This window comes from Lineus longissimus, chromosome 4 (assembly GCF_910592395.1).
Source record: "Lineus longissimus chromosome 4, tnLinLong1.2, whole genome shotgun sequence".
Classification (NCBI taxonomy): domain Eukaryota; kingdom Metazoa; phylum Nemertea; class Pilidiophora; order Heteronemertea; family Lineidae; genus Lineus; species Lineus longissimus.
The window spans coordinates 11,080,741-11,106,409 of record NC_088311.1 but is presented as its reverse complement, the minus strand read 5'-3'; the positions used below and the strand labels follow the sequence as shown (position 1 = coordinate 11,106,409).

Sequence of the window (25,669 nt, the reverse complement as noted above, 5' to 3'; positions counted from 1 at the left end):
GCTGAGGGAATCGTCACTTTTTTTCTGGTAAGGCATAATTGGACATATACTCATTCATCGTTTTGGTTGAAAGGGGTAAACAGACCATCGGCATGTTTTTTTCAATATCATGTTCTTATGAATGGCCACTAAACCCGGAACTAGGCCTATCAATGCAAATGTCAATGAACTAGATAAAAGTTAATTTTGTTATCAGTTAGGGTTAAGAACAGTGATTCAAAATTGACTTAAGCATGTTTAGCAAAACTGCAGATTCATGCATTAAAAACCACAACAGATGGCACGGCTGCCTCAAGGTATGGATTCAGTCAACAATTTTTTTCGCCTCTGGCAGTAATTATCAGAAAAATATTTCCACGCTTTCTGGTAATCTCTCCACGTGCTCTGTTGAAACACCTCAACTTGGAAACCGTCAATCAAATTCCGAACTATCGATGTAAGCTCTGCTCTGATTGGAAGAGTTGTAAGAGCACGGCCCGATCAGCTGATTCATTCGGTCGGCCAGCTGACCAATTTAAGGTTAAATAGCCGGCTTACGCTCAGTCCTTGTCAACGCCTGAGATCAGGAAGGTGAATTGGCCTGCATTAGAGTAAGACTCTACCACATTCACGATGGATCAGACGAACAAGTTTCTATTAACTTTTATCGCATTCTCATTGCTGTTGCAGCTTTCCGCTGCGGCATCTTTGAAAACAAAGCGTGATTTGTTCTCTTTCTTTGACTTGCCGGAATCGGAACCACGGCCGTATCAGCCGGTAGATTCTTCAAGGGAGGATTTTCCTGCACGTTCGACGGGCCCCGTGAATGACGAATTCGGCGAGGCGATAGATGCAGAGGTCGCAAATCCAAATCAACAAAACCTAGGCTTAGGTCTCAATCTACCGACCCAATCAAAAGCTATAAAAGAGGACTTAGACAGAATTCGACTGGAGATTATCAAGCATCAGATTTTGAGTAAACTACGGATGACGAACCGACCTAACACCACATTCCCAAAGGTTCGGCTGCCGACGCCCCTGGAGGAAAGCGAGTTCGAGCCGCATTATCAGGCGACAAGCTCAAAACATGGTAGGGAGATCGAGGACGAGGATTACTACGGCAAGACGACACAAGTCATCATATTTGCTAACGAAGGTATGTTTTTAACAAAACTCGACTATCTTATAGTTTATCCTTAATTTGTTCACTCCTTTCCATACGGTAAAACTGAAAGGATCCGAGCTTGTGATTCGTTCCATTTTGAAAACTCGGTGCCGATGCACTGAGCTAGATTGAGGGCTAAATTGCTTAGTCAGTCTGGATGAATGTCATGCCGATACATCATCGTATTGACATCGCAAGTAATCCATTCCCACGTGTCCCCAAGCACCAATGGCGACGTTGTTACATGTATCAACAGCATGCACGTCCCAAAAGATCCGCACCGCTGTTAGAGGTCGCGCCAAGAAACTGCACGGGTGTCAATATCTTTCAGCAGGGTCGCGCACATGTGACAACCCATCACTTCTGTTGTAGTTCAATGTAACAACAATCTAAAGCACAATTTTTGCCAGATAATGTTGAAAATGTTTGTTTTGATGTCAAGGCGATCTTGATTCAAAAACCTGCATCAATAGCTTCTGTGCGCGATGTTTTAAGGATCTATTTCGAGTATACCTACATGTATGCGTGTGCAGGGAGATGCGCATGTCTACAATATTGACAAATGACTGAAATGGTCGACAACCTGTCTCCAAGTCTGTCCTGATATCAGTCACGTGACGGGCGGACCTGAAGCCTCAATGGCTGTGGCGCTGGAAGCATGACCGTGATTTGAATTTTTTTTTGTTAAGATTTTTTTCAGTTTCGTGAACATGTACCTGCGCATTTTTTACAAAATTATTATATGTTTCCAAGTTAAGATTTATGCTAGGAATCTTACCAGACTCTTGTAAAATGTCAGATTCGCGTGGAGATTGCACATGTATACAGACTTCCAAAACTTAACACGATCTTAACTACATGCCGGAATCTTGTCGAGATTTTCGCCTCAGTGACATCAGCTTTTCAACTTGGTCCGAACAACTTCTTTGTCTACGGGTCCGAGCTGCTATCATGTATCCTGGCGCAAATGACAGTCTTGTAGGATGTCCACTGTTGTGCGTACTGCTGTCTCGCATTGGCATTCTGCGTGTTTTGAAGCCGGCACCCGGAGCCAACCGAGTTGCATGTATTGTCTGGACCGCGATATATGACGGATAGTTGATGAATAAGCAGATCTTTGCCATTGCCATGACGGCCAAAACAGGAAAACGACATCCCCAAGGCCAAGCTGTATTGCTCGCTACAATTCCCTTATTTACTCACCAACTGTAATATACACAGATCGATACCGGCGTCTGACGGCCGGTAACTGTGATTACGTTTCTGGTAGGTAACGATCAGTTGATCCTTCTTAATTGCCCACTGCGCGGAAACGCAGTCTTTCGTTTCATGTGTTTGTATGCATCTTCAGGACAACTTTCGAGGACGTTTTCAAAATCCCAAAGACGTCTGGGTTTATTTCACAGAATTCAATATTCGTGCTGTAATAGCGAGAGAAATCACGGTTGCAAACTTGTTAGAATAAGTTAACGTAAAATTGCATTAGACCCAACAGTATCGTAAAAAATGTACTTAGTGTGGGATTTATATTGGGAAGATCAGTGGCGTAGTGGTTAGAGCACCGGACTCATAATCAGCAAGTCGTGGGTTCGATTCTTGTATCCTTGCGCAAGGCACTTCACACTACTTGCTTTTCTCCACGCAGGAGTAAATGGGTACCTAGCTGGCAGAGATGGCAAACTATGAATGTTAGTCATGAGCGCTGTATAGCTGCAGCTCGGACCTGTGATACTCCCAGAGAGCTTGAATCATGAATGTAGCTAGGGGTAATAATGTGAAGCTATATAGGTCTCATGATTATTATTATTATTATATACATTCAAACTTACCATAGTTAAACAATCTAATTAATGCCGACACAAACAGAACAAAGCATATAACTATGTATTCTTGTAGATCTGCAGTCTCAAACCATTTTCCTGCTAAGATCTCCATTCCCAGAAACACTTCAGGATAACTCACCCAAGTATGTGAATGCGTTTTCGGAAATCAGCCAGGAATAAACCTTCTACATATGTGTACACGTTATGAGAGTATATCCTGACTGACTTCTTGGTCGGATCATTTTATAATTTCGCCCGTCTCAGACGCACATTGATGACATGTAGCATCTCCCCATCCTTCAAATAACAGGTGACAAATAATAGCGTCCATCCGCTTATTTAGGTGATCAATGATACACTGGATGGTATATTACCGCGATTAACCTTTTGCTCGACTTGATATAAGGAATAGGGGTATGGGCTGTCGGAGTGGCGCAGTGTAACATCAGCGCCTGTAACCTCTGAGGTCCCGGGTTCGATATCCGGTCGGTCCCGGTACACTCATGTGATAGAGGGGGCGACTGGCGACAGCGTAGGTTACCTCCAGGGTCTCTGGTTTCCTCCTACTTACATTACAATCCTCCAATAGTGTTTATATAGAGCTAATAATGTCCTTGTTGACACTCAGCTCTCAACTCAACATTTAGTAAGGGATGAGTTTCGTTTCTGGTAATAAAACTACATGTGTATCGTCCATTTCCAAGTTTAAACTCACTATGTAGCCTTCACACAAATAACTAACAAACGTGTAGAATAATTCTCAGGTTGAGCAATGCTTATATCGAAATGGCAATCTTGAAAGTGGAAGATTGATTTGAAATTTTGTTTTTAAACCTTGAATCTCTATGTACATGTATAACATTCTTCTCGAGTTAACAACTCCTTCAACCTTGTTGATGTCATGATAATGTCAGTTTGAAGGGTTCTTAGGACTGATATGCCTAGAGATTTATGTTTGGTTGGCTACGCAGGAAAGGTGGCAATATTTAGTTCCTCTTGTAGCGTAAACTGTATACAGGTGCTATAATTAAGTAGTAGGTGTTAACCACCAGGGTACCAAAATATCGCGCAAATAATTCAGTTGAGAGGTATTTGACCAAAGATCGAGAAAAACGCAATGTACAATGTACATAACACATTTTGAACTACTTATACATTGCTATTACATTTTAAGAAGCAACACTAAATGCATTGTCATAAATTTAACCCCCAAACAAAGAACACAGTTTTCATACAAAATTGAAACTAGGAAATCGAAAGACAGCACCCATACACGACATATATGTAAATACCAGATAATAAACTACAAGTGCCTAGTTCCTCTTCATGCATTGCACTATTGAATAACAGGAAACGCTTTCGTTTGCTACATTCGAAATTATTGAACATGACTTAAAAAGTAGGTTATTCTGTAAAAGGCGCGGCGGCTCCATCCTCTTTGTTATTCTTCGCACAAAACAAAACAAAATTAAAAAATTCACGTTGCAAAATACGGCGACCTGAAAGAATCTTTTTTTAAAATGCCTTCGCCATTTGTTTACTATGGTGGTCATTTTCATGAAATTGACACACGCCACTGCCGCGCCAGCACCAGCACCAGAGAGGCAGATTTGCGATGATTATAACAATACACCAACCTTTCAGTATACGCATATGACAATCTGAGCACACACATATATACGCTAAATTAATATGTAGCGATAGGGAAAATTGATACACGTGCCAATTGCATACAGATAACGCGTGAGCGTGCATGCGTGTTGCATGTATTATGATTGACCATTGGCATCGCCTGGCATTAGATATAGGAAACAGATATAGTTGGACTAACAGTAAATATATATAAACGAACGGCGTACCCCTTTGAGATTCATTGACTAGCAAGATGCATAGATGTCCAACGCACCATCCTTTCCTATAATCATGCCCTCAGTAAACTATCCCTTTCAATTTCTTAGCTGCAATTGTCTAATCACATTGAACGGTCAATATATTTTACCATTTTGAAAGCACCGCTCAAATCTCGTTCATTCCTTCATCTTTGTTTCTTCGTTTCTTTTTCTTCATATAACATTACATAGTTGTTAGTGATACTAACCAACGTAAGTATCCTGTCTTCTTTCTCTGTTTTACCTAACTGATTAATATTCTATCACCATTGCCCTATATTGTTACCTCTATTCTATCAACTTCGTCCTTTGTAACTCATTATTTATCATGGTTCTACCCGTTCCCCCCTCATTATCATTATCATCATCATCTTCATGATCATCATAAGCATCATCATCATAGTTATCATCAACAGCATCATCTTCATCATCGTTATCATCATTTGTCAACAGCATTATCATTATCATCATTTATTGCTTGTCATCTTTTTTGTCAAATAAACCCCAGCCTGTACAAATCACATTTGACCATGAAAATGTGTAGTAATAAAGGGGTAAGGAATACCATGTTTAATCTTATGAAAAGGGCAGACCTGTAACTTTAACCTGCAGCGGTGTACTAGTAGAAAATATCCCCCAGAAATGTGTCAGGCCCATTGTAATCTAAAAGGTTATGTTATATAATTCTTTGATGCCATTTCCATCAACACCTCAGAGATTTATACTACTACTGCTACTAAGACCCATTACCTAAGGTCGTAGGGGCACCACAGCAGCTGGCAGCAGTGATGCATGCCCAAGTAGATCTGTTGTCGGCTTTCCAGAGATTTATAGCGCATGATAAAATCTCTAGTTGCTCGGACATTCTATTCAAAGTTCTGGGCATGTATCCTTGTCAGCAAAATTTTCCTAGAATGCTTATCTGATTGAACAAGCTAAATGTTAAAAGTTGGGTCAAGAAATGGATATCAAAAAGCTTTGATGAACGTTTTGTCAGTGTCTATGATCGAAATGTACGGTAACGTAAAAGGTGAATTGTGAAATTTGTAAAATTTGGATCTTCTCCCTCGGAACTAATTCCGACCTTCCTACAAACCCACACCAGACTATCATCATATATACGACATTGCTTTGTATACCATGCTTGTATTCCGGATCATGTACCACCTACATCACATTCATGATATTCCTCGTTCCGTTTTATCGTTTACATTCATCATGTGAAGAGAGTGTTTGATTCCTACACTCATATAGATATAAGGGGCTTGGGGCTTTCAAAAACATTTAGGTTTTTTCAGCCAACACAAATATATGCCCCCAACCCCCAACCTCCCTGGTTTTTCAGAGATAGAAAATCTCTCCAGAGTGTTGGCTGAAAAACAAAAAAAAACTCAAAACGGCATATTGTTAAGAGTGTATATTTCGAAATCGTCCATCCCAATCCACTTGCCAGTTCTGCTGATTAAGTGCGTGCGTCATTTATGCATCTGAAACTCCTTTTAACTGTTTGAAAACGCAATATTTTTATTCCTTACTTTACCCATTTTTAGTTGATAGGGAACATATAAGTTTATGCTATTAAAGAAACTAACTCTAAAAATCACTGAAGCATGATTGCTCAACCAGTCCAAGTAATTAGGGCAGTTAATCTATAAACCAAATTGTGCCAAGGCAGAATTTCTGTTACGCGTCATCAAAATGATGTCATGGACTTTGCAATTGTTTCTGTTGACTGCAAAAAAGATTTGTTCTTAGGTTTTTTATGATGCAATGATGTCGAAAATATCATCACCAAAATGAGTTCCAAACTAACTTTTACAAGGATATGTATCAAAAAGCGGAAAATGGCGGTATGATCAAGGCGCAATTCATGCTTTCGCTATAAATAAATCCCGCCAAAAATGGGTTTAAAAAACTTTACGTTGTGACGTCTTGGAAAAAAAGATAGGGCTCTTTTCAACCAGGGCGAGATTGTTTTTCAAACTTAAAACAATTCGATGACCGTGTTATATGACCAAGGCACGGTATCATGAAATTTTATATTTTAGAGACTTCTGCTTATGTTTTCCGGGTACATGTAGGTGTTCATTTCCAGTGCATTAATTTAGAGTATAAATAGGTGCTATTTGTGTGGCATTAATACTGCGTTCATGAATCACGAAGCAAATTGAGCGAACACATCTAAAAGTGTGCACAGGACGTCCCACAGCTGATAGAATACCATGTGAACATTGATATATACTAAATTTAGCGCATATGGGCTGTCTCAGAGAGAGCCTGATCGCACTCTGGTACATTAGAGGTTGGAATAATGTCACTTTACTATAGCTAAAAAATCAATTGTCCGATTACCCTGGCAAGTGACCTTCTCGACCATTCACTAACACATGCATACACTTGAGGTCGGATCAAACTCGAATCGATATCTGAGATCCTTAACCTGATTGAGTTTTAATTATTTCCTGTTTGATCAAATAATATGGCCATACAGTTCAAAGATTGACCGATATGAAGTTGGTCAAAGTTAGTTTGTTATATACACTGTATTAATCAATGTAGATATAGGCCTGGCTCTAGATATGGGCCCTGGGTATCTTAAGGACTATTGTCTTCTAATGACGAAACTCCTTGGCATTTGAGAGAGACCTATATAAATTCTGATATAAGGTCAGACGTGAATATGGATTTCTGGACAGAATTGAGCCATGGCCGGCATGAGTGTCTAGTTTGGGCCTCAAGGCCCCCCCCCCCCCCCCCCCGCGTCAAGACCAACCTAGGCCCTGGCCACATTATACGATTCTGCACGTTGCGGCCCGAGTCTCGTCATCCGGGTCGTCGTGCGATAAATAAGTAGTCCGACGAGAGTGTCCACACCATACGATTTTATCAGCCAAATGTAACAGGGATTTTCACGCAAAAGCTCAATGAGAATCTTCACGTTCATCAGTCGATAAGTCTGTCATGATTACTGTATTCATGTCACGAAATGAATGTACTGATTTGTGTTGCAATCCTTCCCGCACTTCATGACCCGACGATCGGGTCGCGTCGCAAGAGTGCTCGCGCAACATGACTGACCACGACTGAGCAGTCTCATAAGACTGGACCAATTCAGTCGTCGTGCGACCTCAGAGTCTTTATCCGTATAGAGTCGGGCTCGAATCTTAAGGCCAATACTACTGCAATCGTTACAGTCGCTGCCTGCCAATCGATTTTGTCACCACATTGTTTGCTGCACCATCAAATATTTCAAGAAAACTATCGAAAACATACAGTATGATTTTTCTAGCTATCATAACTGGGCTTGTCTATAAAACGATTCTTCACGGAAATACAAGGCATTTTCAAAGCAATGGTGCTCACAAGACTACTGACAAGACGAATTTGGAATGATATCATTTGTAAGCTCCATATCCGGAGGACCCTAGTTTTTGATGACATCATACATGTAGTGAAATGAATGAAAATTTTTCAAATCTTTGTCAATTTAACCCATTACCTCTGGACTAGTTGCGTGTGCTGAGACATTTCTGACATCCCATTTTACGACATTGGTGCTCAACTACACGATCACAGGATTATATTGACTGTGTCAATGGGGCATATGTAGCGTCTATCTCATGGTACATTTACAACTATAATTTTCACAAAACCGTTATCCTCACCGAACAAATATATAACAGGAAATGTAGCAAATAGCTCTTTTGAAGATCAGCGTAAAAAATAATGACCGTTTTATATAAACGGACACAGGTGCTGGAAATCAAGTCAGCTACTTTTTTGAAAACCAACACAGAGAAGGAAGCCATTGTGTTGCGAGCATATTTCTTACAATGCACGCGTACATTTCAAAGTTGCCTCATTATTGTAAGTTCATGGAGATTTTGAATCTAAAGTGTGCACCAAGTGCGATCAGGAATTTCTCCTTCACATTGGCAATTAGATAATTCCTGGAAGCGTAGCCAGCGGCCGTGTTAAACAACGACTTCCACACTGAGAGAAAGTATTGCGCAATCTTACAGTTCATCTTTGCATGTTACTCTTTTTCACGTTACAATAACATCCTCTCAGTGTAACTACTCCATATTAACTAACAGCAGCCCCCTCGCATTCCACGAACTCCAGTCACATTCAAGTAGGACCAGCTGGAGCATCGTAGACATCATGATGTTAGAATTCCAACGATTAAGTAGATTAGATTTTCAACAATTAATCAATCAATTATTAGATTTACATTGTATTATGATATTATTGAAAAGTAGGAAACTGTGCTCTGCTAGGCTGTAACGTGTACCTTCATCCACAGTCTGTGATAACATTTTTTTTCTTGTTAACGATCGCTTGTCGGCTGTACAAAATCTCATCAGAAACCAAGTTGGTAACTTAACTATATAAGTACATGTACTTTAAAGCGGAGACAGCTTTTTCATTTTCAAGGAAGCCAAATATCTGTCAGATCATTATGATTTGCATGTGTAGATATAAGTCTTATACCTCAGTTACAAGTGCATATTTCAGTACCAAACTAGCACGTAATATGTAGAGCACAAAAATTGAAAACATGTTAGAAAAATATAGGTCAATCAGACATTTTAAACGACACGCCGTTAATGATACACACATTTTGGCAAACGGTCAACTGAGAGGCCATTGTGATATGCCGCGAGACCGTTGTTCGTATTTCTTTATTTTTTAGCTGCCAAGGTATATGTCGCCATCCCTCCCTAACTTCTCAACAAACCAAAAAGCAGTTAATGACGTGCGGTGGCCGCATCGCAGCCGAGAGCCGCAATGCGCTATGATAATGGTTCCAAACTGGCGGCTGCAAGACATTGCGACGAATTTATTTGATAACGCGGGAGGTTTTTCTTCGCATGTCAGTGTACCGTACTGGTTCTTGTGATGAAAACTGTAGACAATGATCTTAGTGAGCGCTGCGGGAGGTCAGGAAGGGCCTAGAATTTTATTTGAACACTGTACGGCAGTGCCACATTTCAATTACTCTACTAGCTTCGCCTTACAATTTGTAGATCGCAATCTAGGTGCATGTTTATTCTGATTTCCTTGTGCGGCCACTTATCAATATCTACAGTATATACCACCAAGCGCAATTCTAGCTCACTGCATGCTTCCGCATATCTACCGGTCAACATTAACACAGGTGCCGTCACAGCAAGACTATTTGAGTGTGTTTCAACAGATCTACAATCATATAAATCGTTTTTGCATCAACAAATTCTAACGAAGTGTCCTTTTATATAGTTTCAGGCAACTGCTACAACGCTCTGAACAAACCCATCGGATGTTTCCATTTCGACCTTAAGGACAAGTTAGCCGGGAAGCACATCAGTTCGGCGAAGCTCTGGCTTTACAAGCTGAGGGACCCCGGCGATATGCACAACCAGACAATCGAAGTATCGGAAGTAACCAACCCTAACAGCAGCACAAAGAAATCGGGACGATCCATCGGCACCACCGACACGCATCTCAAACGCGGATGGATGCAATTCGACTTTAAAAGCACCATCTATCGGTGGATACAGAGACCGACGAGGAATAGGGGCATTGAAGTTTTGTGCAAAACGTGTCGAATGGACAGTGAATATAGCCCAGTTGATACAGAAGGGCAGTACCGACCCTTTATTGTTGTAGACACTGAGAACAAGTCAAAACGACGAGTGAAGCGCAGTGTGGACTGTACTCCATCAAGTACTGTTTGCTGCAGAGAACAATTTTATGTGTCATTTGAGCAACTAGGTTGGAAAGATTGGGTGATACGGCCGACTGGCTACTATGCTAATTACTGTAAAGGATCTTGCGCTGGTGAGTCTACTGAATCAGTGAATACTCAAACTGTGTACCATGATCCCATGCTTTCATTCTATAATACTTGAGAGGATGGTACCTATTCGTTTTCTATTGTCTTTAAGTCAGCACTCTAAATAGAAATAAAGGTGTTGGAGCTTTTCACAACCCTTTCAATGTTTTTGGCCAACTTAAATATGCACCCAGTGGAGGGTTTTTAATTGAATGACAACCCCCCCCCCCCCCCGGATGGTTTTTTAGATTCAGAAAAACCACCAAGGGGAGTTTCATTTCCCTAAAAAACCTCTCCGTGATTCATATTTGTGTTGGTAGGAAAACCCACAAAGGTTTTTCAAAAGTTCAAAAAACGAGTCTAAGAGTGTATTTCCCATCTAACTGTGACAGATACGTACCATGCAATAGTTTGCACTGACCAGACTTTCCGTTGGGATCAAATAATAGATGTCAATGATTCATGAGTAGTTTCAAAGTGAATCGATACCGTAATTAATCTTTCTTGTCGAGTGTTCTCCTTTATTCTCTAACAAACATGATTTTACCTTTTGCAGAACCAACTGGCCTGACGCATTTCCATCACACGACCATGATGCACGGAGTTGGTGTATCAGGCACTGTAGACCCCTCCGTAAAGGCGGACCTTACCCCATGCTGCTCCCCGAAAAAGATGTCCAGTCTTTCACTTCTTTACTACCACGGCGACAACTACATATTACAGAAGAACATACCCAACATGATCGTTGAAAGCTGCGAGTGTTCGTAAAGGGAAGAAAGAATATCTTGGCTGTTGAAATCTCATGCCCGAGTTCCGGGCGGTTTGAAGCCCGCCGCGTGGAACACTGCTGTTGGTCGAGGCACTTTACGTGCAGTGACGTCACACTAGGCTGAAAGCCTTGTCGCACAATAACAATACAACTCCGATGAAATAACTACCATATGCTTTTCATATTGTGATATAAATGAGGACAAAATGAGACTTTAATATTAACTTATTTGATGAATGCGTTATTGTTAAGTTCTAAGTTTTGGTTGAACTATCCGTTGACATAAAGATATTTCAGGAAATCCGAGCTGCATTGCGTTTGGCTAGACTTCTCTGTAAATCTTTGGTACGGAGTAATGACGCAATGATGAAAAGACAATCTTTTCTGGTTCACTTTATCTACCAGTTTTCCAGAAGTCTACCTACAACGTGGCATGCATGCCTCGGTTTCGTATTGTGTGCAGAGGTGACAGCCTCGTTTTCAAACACTGCCATTTGCTTGACCTTGCACTGCCAGAAAGTAAAGAATGTTGGATATGCTATGATGTATTATGGTTCGTTGATGAAGAAAGGGTTCATAGGTCATAATGATCACGTGACCATTATGGGTTCTTGCACGTGACAAACACGGGAGGTCAAACGCTCCATGAAGAAAAAGTCGGTTTTTCATATTTTTTGTGCATAATATATTTATTGTATGTATTTATTTTTACGTCCAACTTTTTTCAAAAAAGATAATTTATTAATTTATAGTGCAACATAGTTGATGAATTAGTACATCGCCTGCTATTTATTCTACCAAACGATTAGGTTGGAGTAAAACCTAAGAGCAATGTTTGGATATAATTCCTGTTACAAACTTGGTTCATTGCTTGTTTAGTTTATTTTGGATATCGAATGTGAATACCTGATCATAATTTTTGACAACATGATTACTCGATTAGTAAGGTATTGTAGAATATGGATGTCTAAGGGTATTTTTCACTTAAAACTTGCGAGAAGCATTTTATATTGGTTCATACCATAAAATCATGTCTCTGTATATATCGGGTAGCCATAGAAAACGTTGTCATGTCCAATGGCTCAGAACTTGATACATGCAATATTGGTCGCTGATATTTAGTACATACTTAGATATAAGATATTTCTATCATTCATAAGACAACATATTCTCCTCAATACTTTATTAAGTGTATGATTTTTGCCAGGCAATTATAAATGGGGCCTACTCATATTGCCTTAATCGTCGTAATCATAGCTGGGTGTTAAAGATAAAATTAATTTTGAAAAAATGTGTTAAACTCTTAAATATAACAAGCAATGTGGTATTTTTTTGATTGGGCTATTTACAGACACGGTGCACTCCTGAAAATCAAGCTTTTAGCTTTTGAACCTTGCAAAGATGCAACTCGTTGAGTATTTTCTTAAAACTCTAAACGTATTGAGGGGTTCCGTTTTTACCGTGCCAACGAAACGTTCTTAGAGGGTTTTTTTTTTCTTCAAAACTCATTATTTGTTGAGTATATCATTCTATGAGTGTTGGATAGCTTGAATATGGGAAATGCTATCGCTTGTGTAGTCAAACATGAAGAGGGTGCTAACCCAAGACCTTAATTTCACAAAAGATTCTTTTCTTTTTCCCTCTTTTGAAAAAAAACCCGCATCTCTTTCTGAAATATTTTTGGCTTTGAATCTTGTACCACACGTAGATTTGCAGACTTCTTGCAAATTTCAGTCACTAGTGAGATATTAGTTGTGAGATAGTCTTTGTAACAGTTTCGTACTCTCTAATATTAATGAATATTTCAACAAAGTGTTGCGAGACTTTATTGAATATTTAAATATTTATCAGTACAATTTTATTGTAATATCATAAGGAAAATAGAAGATAAGCATTTTCTACGATCTAAATGATAATTAGACTTGTGTTTATTAGATACCACTGTTACTATACACTATTGATGTATTGATGTATTGTTTCCAAAGGCGAATATCCTAGATTATGCGGATGTATCGCCATCTGATATGAATCATCTAATGTAACCGTAAACCAAGTTAGTGCATCACGGCTGTATTTCTTTGGTTCCTTACGACATGAAGACATGCATGCAGATCGGTCCAAAACTAAAGGTTAACCACTGAACTTTTACTTTTCATTTTATCACAATTAAGCGTAGGGTCTACTCTAGAGTTGACAATATGTTCACTTCTGATCATCGACAATGTCATTTGCATTTCTGTGGGGGGTCATAAGTAATGCAATGCTTCTAAATAGTGTTGCTGCTTATGAATGTCTCATGTACGAAGGAGTTGTTTGTGATTACTTGAAACAATTTTACACCAAGAAATACTACTTTGGTGGTAAGAATGTGGCCTGAGTAAATCTTGTGGACTATTCCGTCGGTTATCTTTGCCTCTAAGTTCAGTTTCTTGTTTTGGGGAGGGGAGGGGTGGATTCTGAAAACGCGATTGATTGATGCATCCCATTCAACCGCTATCATCGTCATTCTATTTAAGTTTCATAAAACCATAAGAAGAACGAGGGCATTAGGTATCTACGTTTAGGTAAAGTCACTGGTACATTTATTACCCAGGTACAGTTAAAGGCCCTACGGTGGCAGACGTATAAGTTAAGGCCGGGTCTATTTGGCAAGCCGCTCGCCGAACAGGCATCTTTTTTTGTCCTGTTTGGAGAGCCGCTTGCCAAACAGCACTAAAAAGCCACCTGGGCTTGCCAAACAGGGCAAAAATACTACCCTCTTTGGCGAGCCGGAGAGGTTACAACATGTTGGCCAATCAGAGAGCAGTGACGTCATATTCGAATTTATATGCGCATATTTAACAATGGCCGACTTCCCGCTCTCGATTCAATTTCTGTTACTAAACTCGGGTTTTGGTCAATAATCCATGAAGAAGCATGTACATGTACATGACTGTATGGATCTACAAAAAAATCATAAACGTGATTTAACTGATAAGCATGTTAAATGCATTAGTGTGCATTTCTAAAGGCGTTTCACTGTAACTCCAGTGTTGCTGACCGTGTTGCCACGAATGATAATGAGCTCCTGGATGGTTGAATATGAATGAGTTCGGCTCTCCATCTAGGGCAGAAAAAAGGCGCTGTTTGGTGAGCCGGGCTTGCCAAATAGTCACTTCCATAATTTAATAGAGGCTATAAATGTATTCGGGCAATAAGCGTATCAACTTACCGAACGGATTAGTTTACAATGTAGTAGTTGGTAGCCATTGTAAAATGTAGCATTAGATTTAACATCTATCAGGGTTTGTTGAATATTTAACACCTAGAAAAGTTGTCCCTCTGCTCCATGACACCTGACAATGTACCTTTAAGTGCATGGGAAATTAAGTGCATGTATCTTGAATTTTCTAGGGTAATATTCACACTGTGCTCCTTTCAAAATGAGTAATTCTTGATTCTGCAAAATTACTGCAACATATTTCAATTGTTTTGCCAAAATTTGTTTGCCTGGAAAATTTGGATTGACATGTACAAGACAAAAAGTGCACTTCACGGCATCTTTAGAGTAAGGCATGCTGTGGTTTAATTTTTTACTTTTAAACTGCGAAGGAAAATGCCACCCCCACTTCAAATGAGCCACAATGATCAAATATGCATATTGTAGGTGATTTTGATAATAACACTTGCATGAATTTTTTTTTAATCTTAGACTGATAAACTAAATGGAATGATTTTAGTGTCCCGAGTATCGGTGACCCGTCAAATATTGTCAGTGATCCAAAGGCTGAATTTTAACTGTCACCTATTCAAAAACCTAAACAGTATCATGCCATGGCAATCATGTCAAACCTGTCGGGGTTATGTTCCAGGTCAAAGAATTTAAGTACATGTACGTGTAATTAGTTTCCCAAAGCAAAGAATGCAGACATCAAATGCCGACTGCTTTAGGGAAGCCCCTGGAGCATTTGAGAGACAATGGTGTTGTCTTAGTCAAGCAGAGGTAACTGTCACCTTATACATGTTACACTTTTTATGTGATATTGTTGCATGCTATTTTCAAATGCAGGGATAATGAGTCAGTAGATGTGTAAGAATTTGACGCAGTAACTTAGTTTTAAGACTTTGTTCACTAATGTCATATGCCGTCATCTAATTATTTTTACTATTGCCTACTTACACTTAGCCAATTATCAGTGGTATTGGTCTATGTCATTTCAACAAACTTTCATTTTGTCGAGGAATTATAAAAATAATCTAGTGTAAAATGTTAGTGCATTTTTGTTGGGGTCTCATGTGGGTTGCTATTTATTACATGGAACACAGTGTGCTACTCCTAAGTCTTTCCATGCCATTAGTACGTGGTGTCTCAACTTTGTATCAGAGCGTGTAACAGTATACAGAATCATCTGGAACATTCTTTAGACACCATTGTAAAACCAAGTGTGATAAACGTTCAAATTGTGTTGTTGTCATTTTCCTGTTTATGTGATCGATATGTCCTTGTACTGAAACAGTAGAAAGTTTCAACAATAAAACTCAAATAAATTATCAAATTGTTATCTTGTCGTTTGTGTTTGATAAGCGTTCCGTATATAGACAGATTAAATGGGATGATACCTTGAACCTCGGTCGTGGAATATTTCCAAAACACAGGATGGGCCGATGTTGTCTTACAAACTGCGCAGCCGTTTCTGACCTCTCACGATCCCCATCGACAAATCGTAACCTCTGTTAATTAAGGAGAGTGCCATATCACATTTTGTACCACCCGAGGTCGATAGGCACGTTAGGTGCCCGTGGTTGCGTGGATGGTCCTTCAGATTGTACGCCGTGTTGGACTCTATATAGAAATAAAGCACACATTACGAAGGATTCAAAGGCATACTCGGTTCTTTCAAAAAATGGAAAATTGAACTCAAAATTTAAATATAATTCGTGCGAAAAACCAACCTGAATACGAGTTTGGTACAAGAACAGCTGTACAACATCGATGAAGCGAGAGAAATATCAAAAGGACACTGGTTTATCGCATTTTTCCTCAATGAAAAACCATGTTGAAAAGCTACTAGGGTGAGCGCGCAGGATGTTAAGAAAGTTTCCTGACTTCATCAGATCAACGGCCTGTATTACATGTAGTCAAGTCCTGATGCCTAACTCTGTAAAACAAGCTCGAATTCTATGACTGAGACTCGATAATTTAAGTCTGTCGTTATACACAAATACCATGAAAGACTGACAATATATGCCGAGTTTCAGCGATTTTGCCTGACTTTATACAAACATGTAACTGCACTACTGCGGCCCAATAGGGAAGACATACCGTAAGGACTATCATGGTGCGCCAGCAATGGTGTGCCAATTACACCTAGAAAAGTAATGTTCTAACAGTCTTTCAAACAGACACTTAGTATGAGGGAGACAGATTCCTCGGTGTGAAGTTGAAAATGCATGTAAATGTTTTCAGTGGCCGATTTTTTGGGTTGAGAGCAACAGTTTTTAAGGCGCCTCGAGCAGCAAAGAGAAAATCTTCCAACTAGCAGCAGACAGAATTCCGCGTTTGCTGCCGAAATGTCTTATAACTGCTGCTTTAAACATGAAAGACTTTGTTGACAAATCTTTTGTCATTCAAATCTTGACCCAGAAAGTTCAAGAAAGTGTTTTATTCTTTTTACCGCTGGGGGTGTACCTATCAGTCAAAGATAATCTAAATCATAATTGTATTTTGCGGTAAAACTTTGATCTCTTGTGCAATTTTGACTGTACTGTACTATGTAACAGTATTATGTTAAAACCTATTGTCCGATCGGTTGCATATTCAGTACATGTGCATGTATTGGTCGCTGATATCAAGTATGGATAAATTGGATTAGGCCATAAACAGTTTCTTAGTCATTAATCTAGCGTTTACAGGAAATGACTGTTAAGGTCTGAAACAAAAACTAAAAGTTGAAATAAGCCAAATCCAACTGTGACGAAAATTCGTCACTGTAACGTTGGCAAAATTCAGGGCTAATCTATGGCTGAATCTATGTAAATCGCTGCATTTAATAACCTAATTTCTTAGTGAGGAATTTATCATCAATAGATGAGTAATACGTTTTACATCCATATCTCGACAGTCGCTCGTGTGCGGTCAATTTTCTTATGTGCATGTATTTACTCACTCGTTTTGATAATGAAATCCTTCTTCCATGAAATCAAAGAAGCGTTGAAATGGCAGCAAAATCGCGAATCGAGAAGAATAGCTTAAATGGAGTGACACATGTGAATTTTGAATTTGATTTACAAATTAACGTATTGAATCCTCCAAAGAACCACCGTTCGCTGATCTAAAACAATTATTCAACCGGAAAACAACTGGCGCAGATTCACCATGGAGAGTGAGTTCTCCAACTGCCGAGCATCTTATCAGGGCTTCCAACTTACCGAGCAGACTGCCCTGGATAGTGCTTCTTGAGGCCTGGGAAAATGGCTGCCTCACAAGAAAAACATCCAAAATGTGCGCTCGGTAGTTAATTAAATAGATAAACTGTGGCCATCTGGTAACATGGACAATATGTCATCATATGAACTAAATTTCGAGATTAATTAACCAGCGGGTTACTCTGTGGTGCACGCACAAAATCAATCCATGCATATTTCACAATGTGTTCGCTTTCCATAGGACAAACCAGCAGTGCATTTTTCTCTATATTTGATGTAAATCATGCTTGAAGAACCTAATTACCAGATAAACACAACAATACTTCGTTGAAAGACCCAACAACACAGTTTTTCTAACTTTATTAAATAAAATTTCCTTTCCAAGGACCGGTAAGCTTGGCAAACTGGAGTGCCTGATAAGATGCTCGGCAATGTGGGGATTTGATTCTCAATGGTGAGATTTGCAATGATTATTCTTTATCGAGGAAGGCCTACGCCTTGTGCATGTTATGGAATAATTGTTCTTAGATCTATCATTGCGTTTCATGATCTCAGCAGATAAGTGCTTCCGCGGCTACCTGACGAATGCGATAACGCTTGGATAAGATACAGGTACATGTACACGTTGATAAAATGTCAAAGGAATATTATCAACACATTTCGTATGCCAGCAAGAATTAACAAAGGATCTTAGTCTCTATCAATTCTTGCCAATCATATTCCATATTTGACGTAAGGCGACTTTTTTTCACAAATTGACTTTACTGTACATAATGGCAATCGTCTTGAGATACGGGCCTTTAGAATATTGAATAAGGCAATTATTCAGCCGATGGCAGCGATGGAAGGATAAAAACGCCATTTACATCTGCACGGAATGAGTTACATGTATTTTCACCTACATGTGGGCAACGCTTCACTCCGTCTTAGTTTGACTACACTGTTCAAAATGTGTTTTTTGTACTTGTTTATTATTAGTGTTGATATGGAAACATTTCTAAGACATTTCCCTGGTCGAAAATATTGATGAGATTCTTAATCAAGGTCTTAACTTAAACTCTTACAAGAATCTTGCAACGTACATGACGAATGTACATTTTCATGTAACGGCACCTAGTGAATAAGATGGCAATATCTTGTTGACAATAGACAGGATAGCAGCCGCCCAACTCAGGCTCTGTGTACGAGTCCGAGTAGAGACTGAGGGATTCGCGCTCGAATGCTCAGTTGGACCCGTTAGTAGCGCCATTACTCTCAGTCCGACTTGATGTACAGTCCTACCAGACTGCATTCACTGTATTCACATTCATCAGATAGTGAATGTCCACAGGTTTTTTAATATCACCGAGATAGAATATGATAATTGAATGCGGTTTTCAGCAGAGAATGGTATATCTAGTTGGTCATGTATATGTTGTATTCGGACCCAGCTTATCCTGTCTCTTCATTTTGTAACAGGCAGTTTAAAAAATGTCCAAAAAGTAACTTTTTTATTTAATTTTATTTTCGTTCTTTTTCACAATGTATGGTTGAACTATGATGCAACGAAGGGTTTTTTGCTCTCTTTACTAGAAAATTCCTGCTAAATTCCTTCCTTTTGAAGATTAGTTTTAGCTCGCTAAAGCCGATTGTTTTTTTCAGACAGCTGGTGACCTTTGAGAACACCCCTCATAGTCAGCAATGCAGTCAGTCAGGGTCTTTATTGCCAACTCAGCTCATACATGAAGGATTGGGGGTCTTTATCAAAGATTATGGAAGAGATTTAAAAAAATTACATAAAAATCAAAAGCAAAAATGTGCATTTGTCATGACTATCGAACACACACTATGGATTTGCAAGTGCCAAAAAATTATAATCACAAAGCAAAGTTCATCGGCTCATTTGAATTTTTTGAAAAGGCACATGAAATAAAATAAAGAGATTTTTGGACCTTTTTAAAAATGTTTGTTACATAATGAAGGGATGGAATTAGGTGCATCCAAATACAACAGATATATGACCAACTAAATAAACCATACTCTGCTGAAAACCGCATTCAAATATCTAATTTCATCTCTGTGTTATTTTTAAAAAACGGTGGACATTTACTTTCTGGTAGGACTGTACATGAATTCACCGCAGCAACAAAAAATGTGGGTGTTTCCATGTTTGAGTGTTTCCCCATCAACGTTTGGGAATGCTGATAACAGGCTAGTGTAAAAGTTCTTCCGTGTTTGGCCTCATTGAAAACTCATGGTCTCTTTAGCTGTCTATTATACGGAAACATGGAAAATATGTCAGACCGGTTGTCATAAAATCTATACTCCAGAGGCCTGACTATGAACGACCCTGGAAAAGACACTTACGTAATACCTGGGCTAATCTCCATGTCAATATATCATATATATCATAGATTAACACATAGCTTATAGTAAGCCTTTAAAAACTCGATTGTTTCAATGAAGGACAGGCGATATGGGCTTACTAGGCCGACTCGATTGCATACCAAGCCCCCGGACTAATCCCTTGACATTATTACATAAAACTTCCTATCGAATGTTTTATCTTCATGAATCCATTCATCATTATCGACGTCCAAGTCGTAACGCTACTGGTTTTTGGGCTGAGGGCTCTCTCCCCCTGTGTGTCATATTTTACTTGCCCTGGCAAAGGTACATGTTTATACATGCTTCCCGAAATTGGTGGCTTGCATTGGAACTAACTTTTTCCCCCTTGTCCGTCATTAAAGGCATTCAAGTGTGTTGGTCAACCATGACTATCTCCTTTGTCCCTCCACCATAAGGCCTCGTTCCCCCTATGACATCACTATTTCGGACACTCAGCGCCACATTTCTGGAAAGGTGTATAGATTAGTCTACTTTCTAGACTGGCTTTTAGGTTCATCCGACAGACCCTCGAATTTATGAAGAGCGAGGGATTTTAAATCCGTTAAAGCCCGCAGCACACTAGCCGCCAACTTTGGCGACAAGAAGCGTTCGGCTGACGCCTCTCGACACCAAAGTTGGCGGCCAGTGGATCCCGGTCAGAGCACACCTGCCCAGAATTGGCGTCCAGTAGCGTCTTTTCCGCCACTTTAACCCATCCTGGGCCATGCAGCGCGAAATCATGTGACATCAAGATGCAAGCTGATTGGCCATAGCCTCGCCGCCGACGCCAAGTCAGGCGGCAATCCGTGGCACACCTGGCTTCTTCTTGCGTTCAAACGCGGCGACATGCGTCAAAAATCAAACATGTTAGATATTTTGCGTTTAGTTGCGGCAAGTGGCAACAAGTCGCGTTCGCCGACGCCGTTCGTAGCAGACTAGGGATTTTTCAGGCGTTCAGGACTCATGCGCCAAAAAACGCCAGTGAAAGCCGAAGTTGGCGGCTAGTGTGCTGCGGGCTTAAGAGTTGACCATAAGTACCACCATTTTGGCTAGAAATTGAAATCATAAAGCAATTAGAACTCCATCAAAACGTAGTGAATGCAAGGGCCGGAGTCTTTGTTCTTTGTTTTCCAGAGAACAGACTCCAGCCCTTGAAATGAGCATTCAATTCATTTGGAAATAGTTCTTATTGCTTTAGGATTCGGAGGTCTAGCCAAAATGGCGGTACCTATGGTCAACCCTTAAAGCCACGCCGGTGTTTTTGGTCATTACTGGTACTAATTGGTTATATTTTTTGTTTTTGAGAGAACTTTTGGTATAGAATAATACCGAATCTAGGTAATAAAGGTACAGGAAAAAAGGTACAGGAAAAAAAGGTACGGAAATAAAGGTACAGGAAATAAAAGAACAGGAAATAAAAGTACTAGACATGAAGGTACCGGAAAAATAGGTACACAAAATGGCATAAATAGGTAAACGAGGTACACAATATTTGTTTTTGAATATTATTTGAATTCTCCCTTTTTCTATTCATAACTTTAAATTTATTTGTTACGTAGGCATTGCATAGGCCTTAGAAATAGGTATATCAAATTTCCAGTATACCGTTATGGTTTTCAATAGTGAAAACACGGCTATCAAGATCATGATGATTGTAAAGATTATAGGACAATTCCCTCTGCAAAAGGGTTAACTGATAAATGTACCGGTGTCCAAGTTAAATTGCAATTAATCAATTAACATTCATCATAGCGTTGGACCCAATTAACAATATGCCTGGCCAATTAGGTCTTAACAGACAAATTATTAGATTTAAGACCAAACACAAGCTATTTAGGGAAATTGGCGAGAAACTTAATGTGAAATGCCAGGTAGAAAGCCAGGTGTGCCCCCCCCCCCCCATTCCCAAGATCCTGGATCCGCCCCTGATAAGAATACGACACGAGTATTTTAAAATTTTAAAAAACGTGAATGTAGTAATTAACAAAAAAAATTAAAAGAACATGAATATACATGTAGTCATTACCCAAAAAAACGTCAGCTCCCCTGTTGGGCAACCTCTTCCATGAATTTTCCTCAAATTCATTCTGTAACAAAATTGCCCGCAATGTATTAAACTATTTTAAGGCACCACCTTAGTCACAGTAGAAGAAAAATGGGCAAGAAAAGATTAAGACATAGGCCGAGTCTGAACCAGTTGAAGAGAATAATAATATTCTAAAAAAATTGTGTACCTTTATTACCTACTTATGCCATTTTCTGTACCTTTTTTCCGGTACCTTTTATTTCCGGTACCTTTATGTCCGGTACATTGTACTTTTATTTCCTGTACTTTTATTTCCTGTACCTTTATTTCCGTACCTTTTTTTCCTGTACCTATTTTCCTGTACCTTTTTTACCGTATACCAATAATACCAACCCCTAAACACAATATTAATCCTAATACCTCTCTCAATAAGTCTGGCGGGAATTAAAGCAAAACCTTATTCTTGCTATACCTGGCAATGCGATTTGCTGAAATTGCCCTCGAATGTTGGCGTTTCATTCGCCAAGCCGAAAGTAAACAACTTTATGAACCCGGGTTTATGACTAGTTTTTATTTTTACGTGACGCCGGCGTCACAAATCACCATTACTCACCGTGATTGATCGATTCAAAAAATATTATCGCCTGGTCATCCCTAAAAGTACCGCGCTTGATATAGTCTAGTCATCCTTTAAACAGCTATCCTGCGAAACAGCGCCACGCACGGGCACGCAGCCACCGACTGCGCAGGAGCTGCTCAATTGCCTGCGGCTGGAATTCCTGGCTTTTTTCGAGAGCGCACAAGGCTCCTCCATTCAGGGGGTCAGAGTCTTTTCCAACGGTCTAGTCAGAACTCTCCAACCTCTTTTTCCAGGGGTCATTGCGCGCTCCTATTGTTACTGTGCAGCCATTTTGAATTGCTAATCAAGTAGTCCCCGGATGAAGAGGTTGAGAACTCTCCAGTGCCGTGACTTTCCTGTGCATGAGAATCTGGACGTCGCCGATATTTGCCATGGAAATTAATTCGTCGAAATTTTTTCCCGTTTTTGCGTTTATTGATGAAAACTGTTTCTACAGTCGAAAAGATTATTTTACGAAGCAGAGCATGATGAAATTGTGCCAACATTTATGCTAATCAAATGATGTTGACGTGGCAATTTGGTGTCCACTGCGCCTGCATGACCGCAACTAAATGAAGAGATCATTCAGGGACTGTCTGACAGCTGTGATTGTTGACCCGACGTCATGACATCATGATGACGTCATGACATCCTTGTGACGTCATCAGTGACATCATAGCCTGAGCCTGCATGCTCTGTTGCTCATGGCAACAAGAGAGGACCAAAATGAAGGATTTTTGCTACTGGGCACCGTGCACTGATGGTATGAAGCAACCATGTGTGCCTGATAGGTCATGAAGGTGCAGGAAATGCGGTTTCGTCAAGAGAGACTCATCAGATGCGTGTGGCGACAAAGAAATACGGTTGGATATACAGAGGTATCCTGATAGCGGGACCGCAAGGAGTCAATTTCTCCCCTTGATTGACCTAGAGTAGATCTTGTTCAGTCCGTCCAGGCAGTATGGCCTGCTGAAGGGCGGTCTGAGCCAAGCAGTAGGCAAAAAGTGGGTCTAGATGGTTAAAAGTTTAACCTGTGTGCCTAAAGAAGACACGTGAAACCGGAGAGGTTGAAACAGCTGGACAGTAAAGGAAATAAGTATACGGAGGGAAATAGTATTTAAATGACGTGGCAATGTACGTATACTTACCTTGGGAACATGAAGTCCACAGGGGCTGGGTGCACTGATGAAAGCTTCATGGAGCTGAAGCCCATTAATAATACACTCTGAAGTGAGTGCGGGGCCCTAGGCCCAAATGGTTGCGACAAAAATCTACCACTTATGAAGATGGGAGAGTGTGAGACTTCCTCATCACAGGCACTACAGATGTGCAGTGCCAAAGCCAATGCTAATCGTTCTTAAATCCCTATATTCACTGAAGAATGTTTTTGAACTCAGGTATCCAACTGATGGTTCTCCACTTGCTCTACCACCCTTCACCATAACTGACCGAAGTTTACAAGTCATGCAGGATTCCTGAGTTTACATGTCAAGAATCCTGGGCGGGATTTCACGAAAAAAGGCCTATTTATTCGTTTTACTATTTTTTGCCCCAGTTTATTTCATTCACAAATTAACATCAATGTTTTACCTAATCAGATATTGCGTGAAGAATTTTTTTATCTACAGCCCCGCCAATCAGTTGACTGTTTTTTTTTCTGGCAAAAATCTTTCCCGTGTTTCGCTCTTTTCGCCCCAGTGTATTTCATTCATACATACACATGAATGGTCTTGAGATATGAATGAAGTGGTCAACAATGTAAGCGATTGTCCGCCCACGTAGCTTTCTTAAGGAAATAAGCCCCGCCAATCAGCAGTTGACTCTTGTTTTAAGGCCAAAAAACAAGTTTCTGTGGTTCTTTTTTCTCTACTAGCTGTACCATGTTTCCTATACACACGTCAGACACTCTGATGGAAACTCATTCTGTGATAGGGTAAGGTGAGCAGGATAAAACCTGACGCTTAAAACTTAAGGTTTAATGAGCTTTCGAGTTTTTGAAAGACCTTTTAAGTTTTTTCAGCCAACACAGGTATTCATACCCCCTAGAGGTTTTTCAGGGTTATGAAAAACCACTTGAGGTTTTTCACAAGCTCAATGCATGTGTACATGTACAGTGTGACCTCCTTAGCGGAAACCTCTCTATTAAGGACACTAGTTTTCGTCCAAAGTAGTTTGTTTCCAATTAATTTGACCTCGCTAATCAGGACACCTCTCTATTAAGGCCAGCCCCTGTCAGTCCCGTGGGTGTCCTTAATAGAGAGGTTCTACTGTACATTATATACGAAAAAAAACCTCCAGGGCGTGCACATTTGTGTTGGTTAAAAACCCTAAAAGGGTTTTGGAAAGCAAAAACATTTTTTCAAGAATATTGTGTGACAGTGATCACAAACAACTCACGTAGTTCGGTTAATGAGAGACTCCATTATACCAACGGAATCTCAGTCAATTGTTCCTTCTTGCCATAAATCTCTGAACAGCGTTAGACTAATTCTTCATGTTGGACTCTTTTTGTACACCCCTGTAATGTGTTTGAGTGTATCCGTTTCGGTGTTCCATTGTTTTGGGAACGCCATGATAGAAGGCAAGAATGACATGTTTTTCTGTGTTCCAAATGGCAAGATGGTGTCTCTCTTAGATCTCTGTATTGTACACATAGATACGCAGAAAATGGATAAATGTTATATCGCTGGGTACACGTCTTTCACCAACCTTGAGATGTTTATTGACTTAACCGGCGGAAACAAGCCGCGAAAAATCTTTAAATAAACCAGACCTTTAATTGTTTTCTTTTGTTTTTTTAAATTACCCA

At 39.9% G+C, this 25,669-nt stretch overlaps 1 protein-coding gene across 1 annotated transcript; it reads left to right on the top strand.

Annotated features, from left to right (window-relative positions):
• Positions 1-562: 562 nt before the first annotated feature.
• LOC135486219 (growth/differentiation factor 8-like) lies at positions 563-15,978 on the top strand. Its single transcript, XM_064768877.1, has 3 exons — positions 563-1,135; positions 10,119-10,679; positions 11,231-15,978. The coding sequence occupies exons 1-3, from the start codon at positions 613-615 to the stop codon at positions 11,440-11,442; spliced, it is 1,296 nt and encodes a 431-aa protein (XP_064624947.1). The 5' UTR covers positions 563-612; the 3' UTR covers positions 11,443-15,978.
• The last annotated feature ends 9,691 nt before the right edge of the window (positions 15,979-25,669 follow it).

Coding starts and splice junctions, on each gene's coding strand:
- LOC135486219 (XM_064768877.1), top strand. CDS start 613: ATGGATCAGACGAACAAGTTTCTATTAACTTTTATCGCATTCTCATTG. Junction 1,136..10,118: donor CATCATATTTGCTAACGAAG/GTATGTTTTTAA, acceptor CCTTTTATATAG/TTTCAGGCAACTGCTACAAC. Junction 10,680..11,230: donor CTGTAAAGGATCTTGCGCTG/GTGAGTCTACTG, acceptor TACCTTTTGCAG/AACCAACTGGCCTGACGCAT.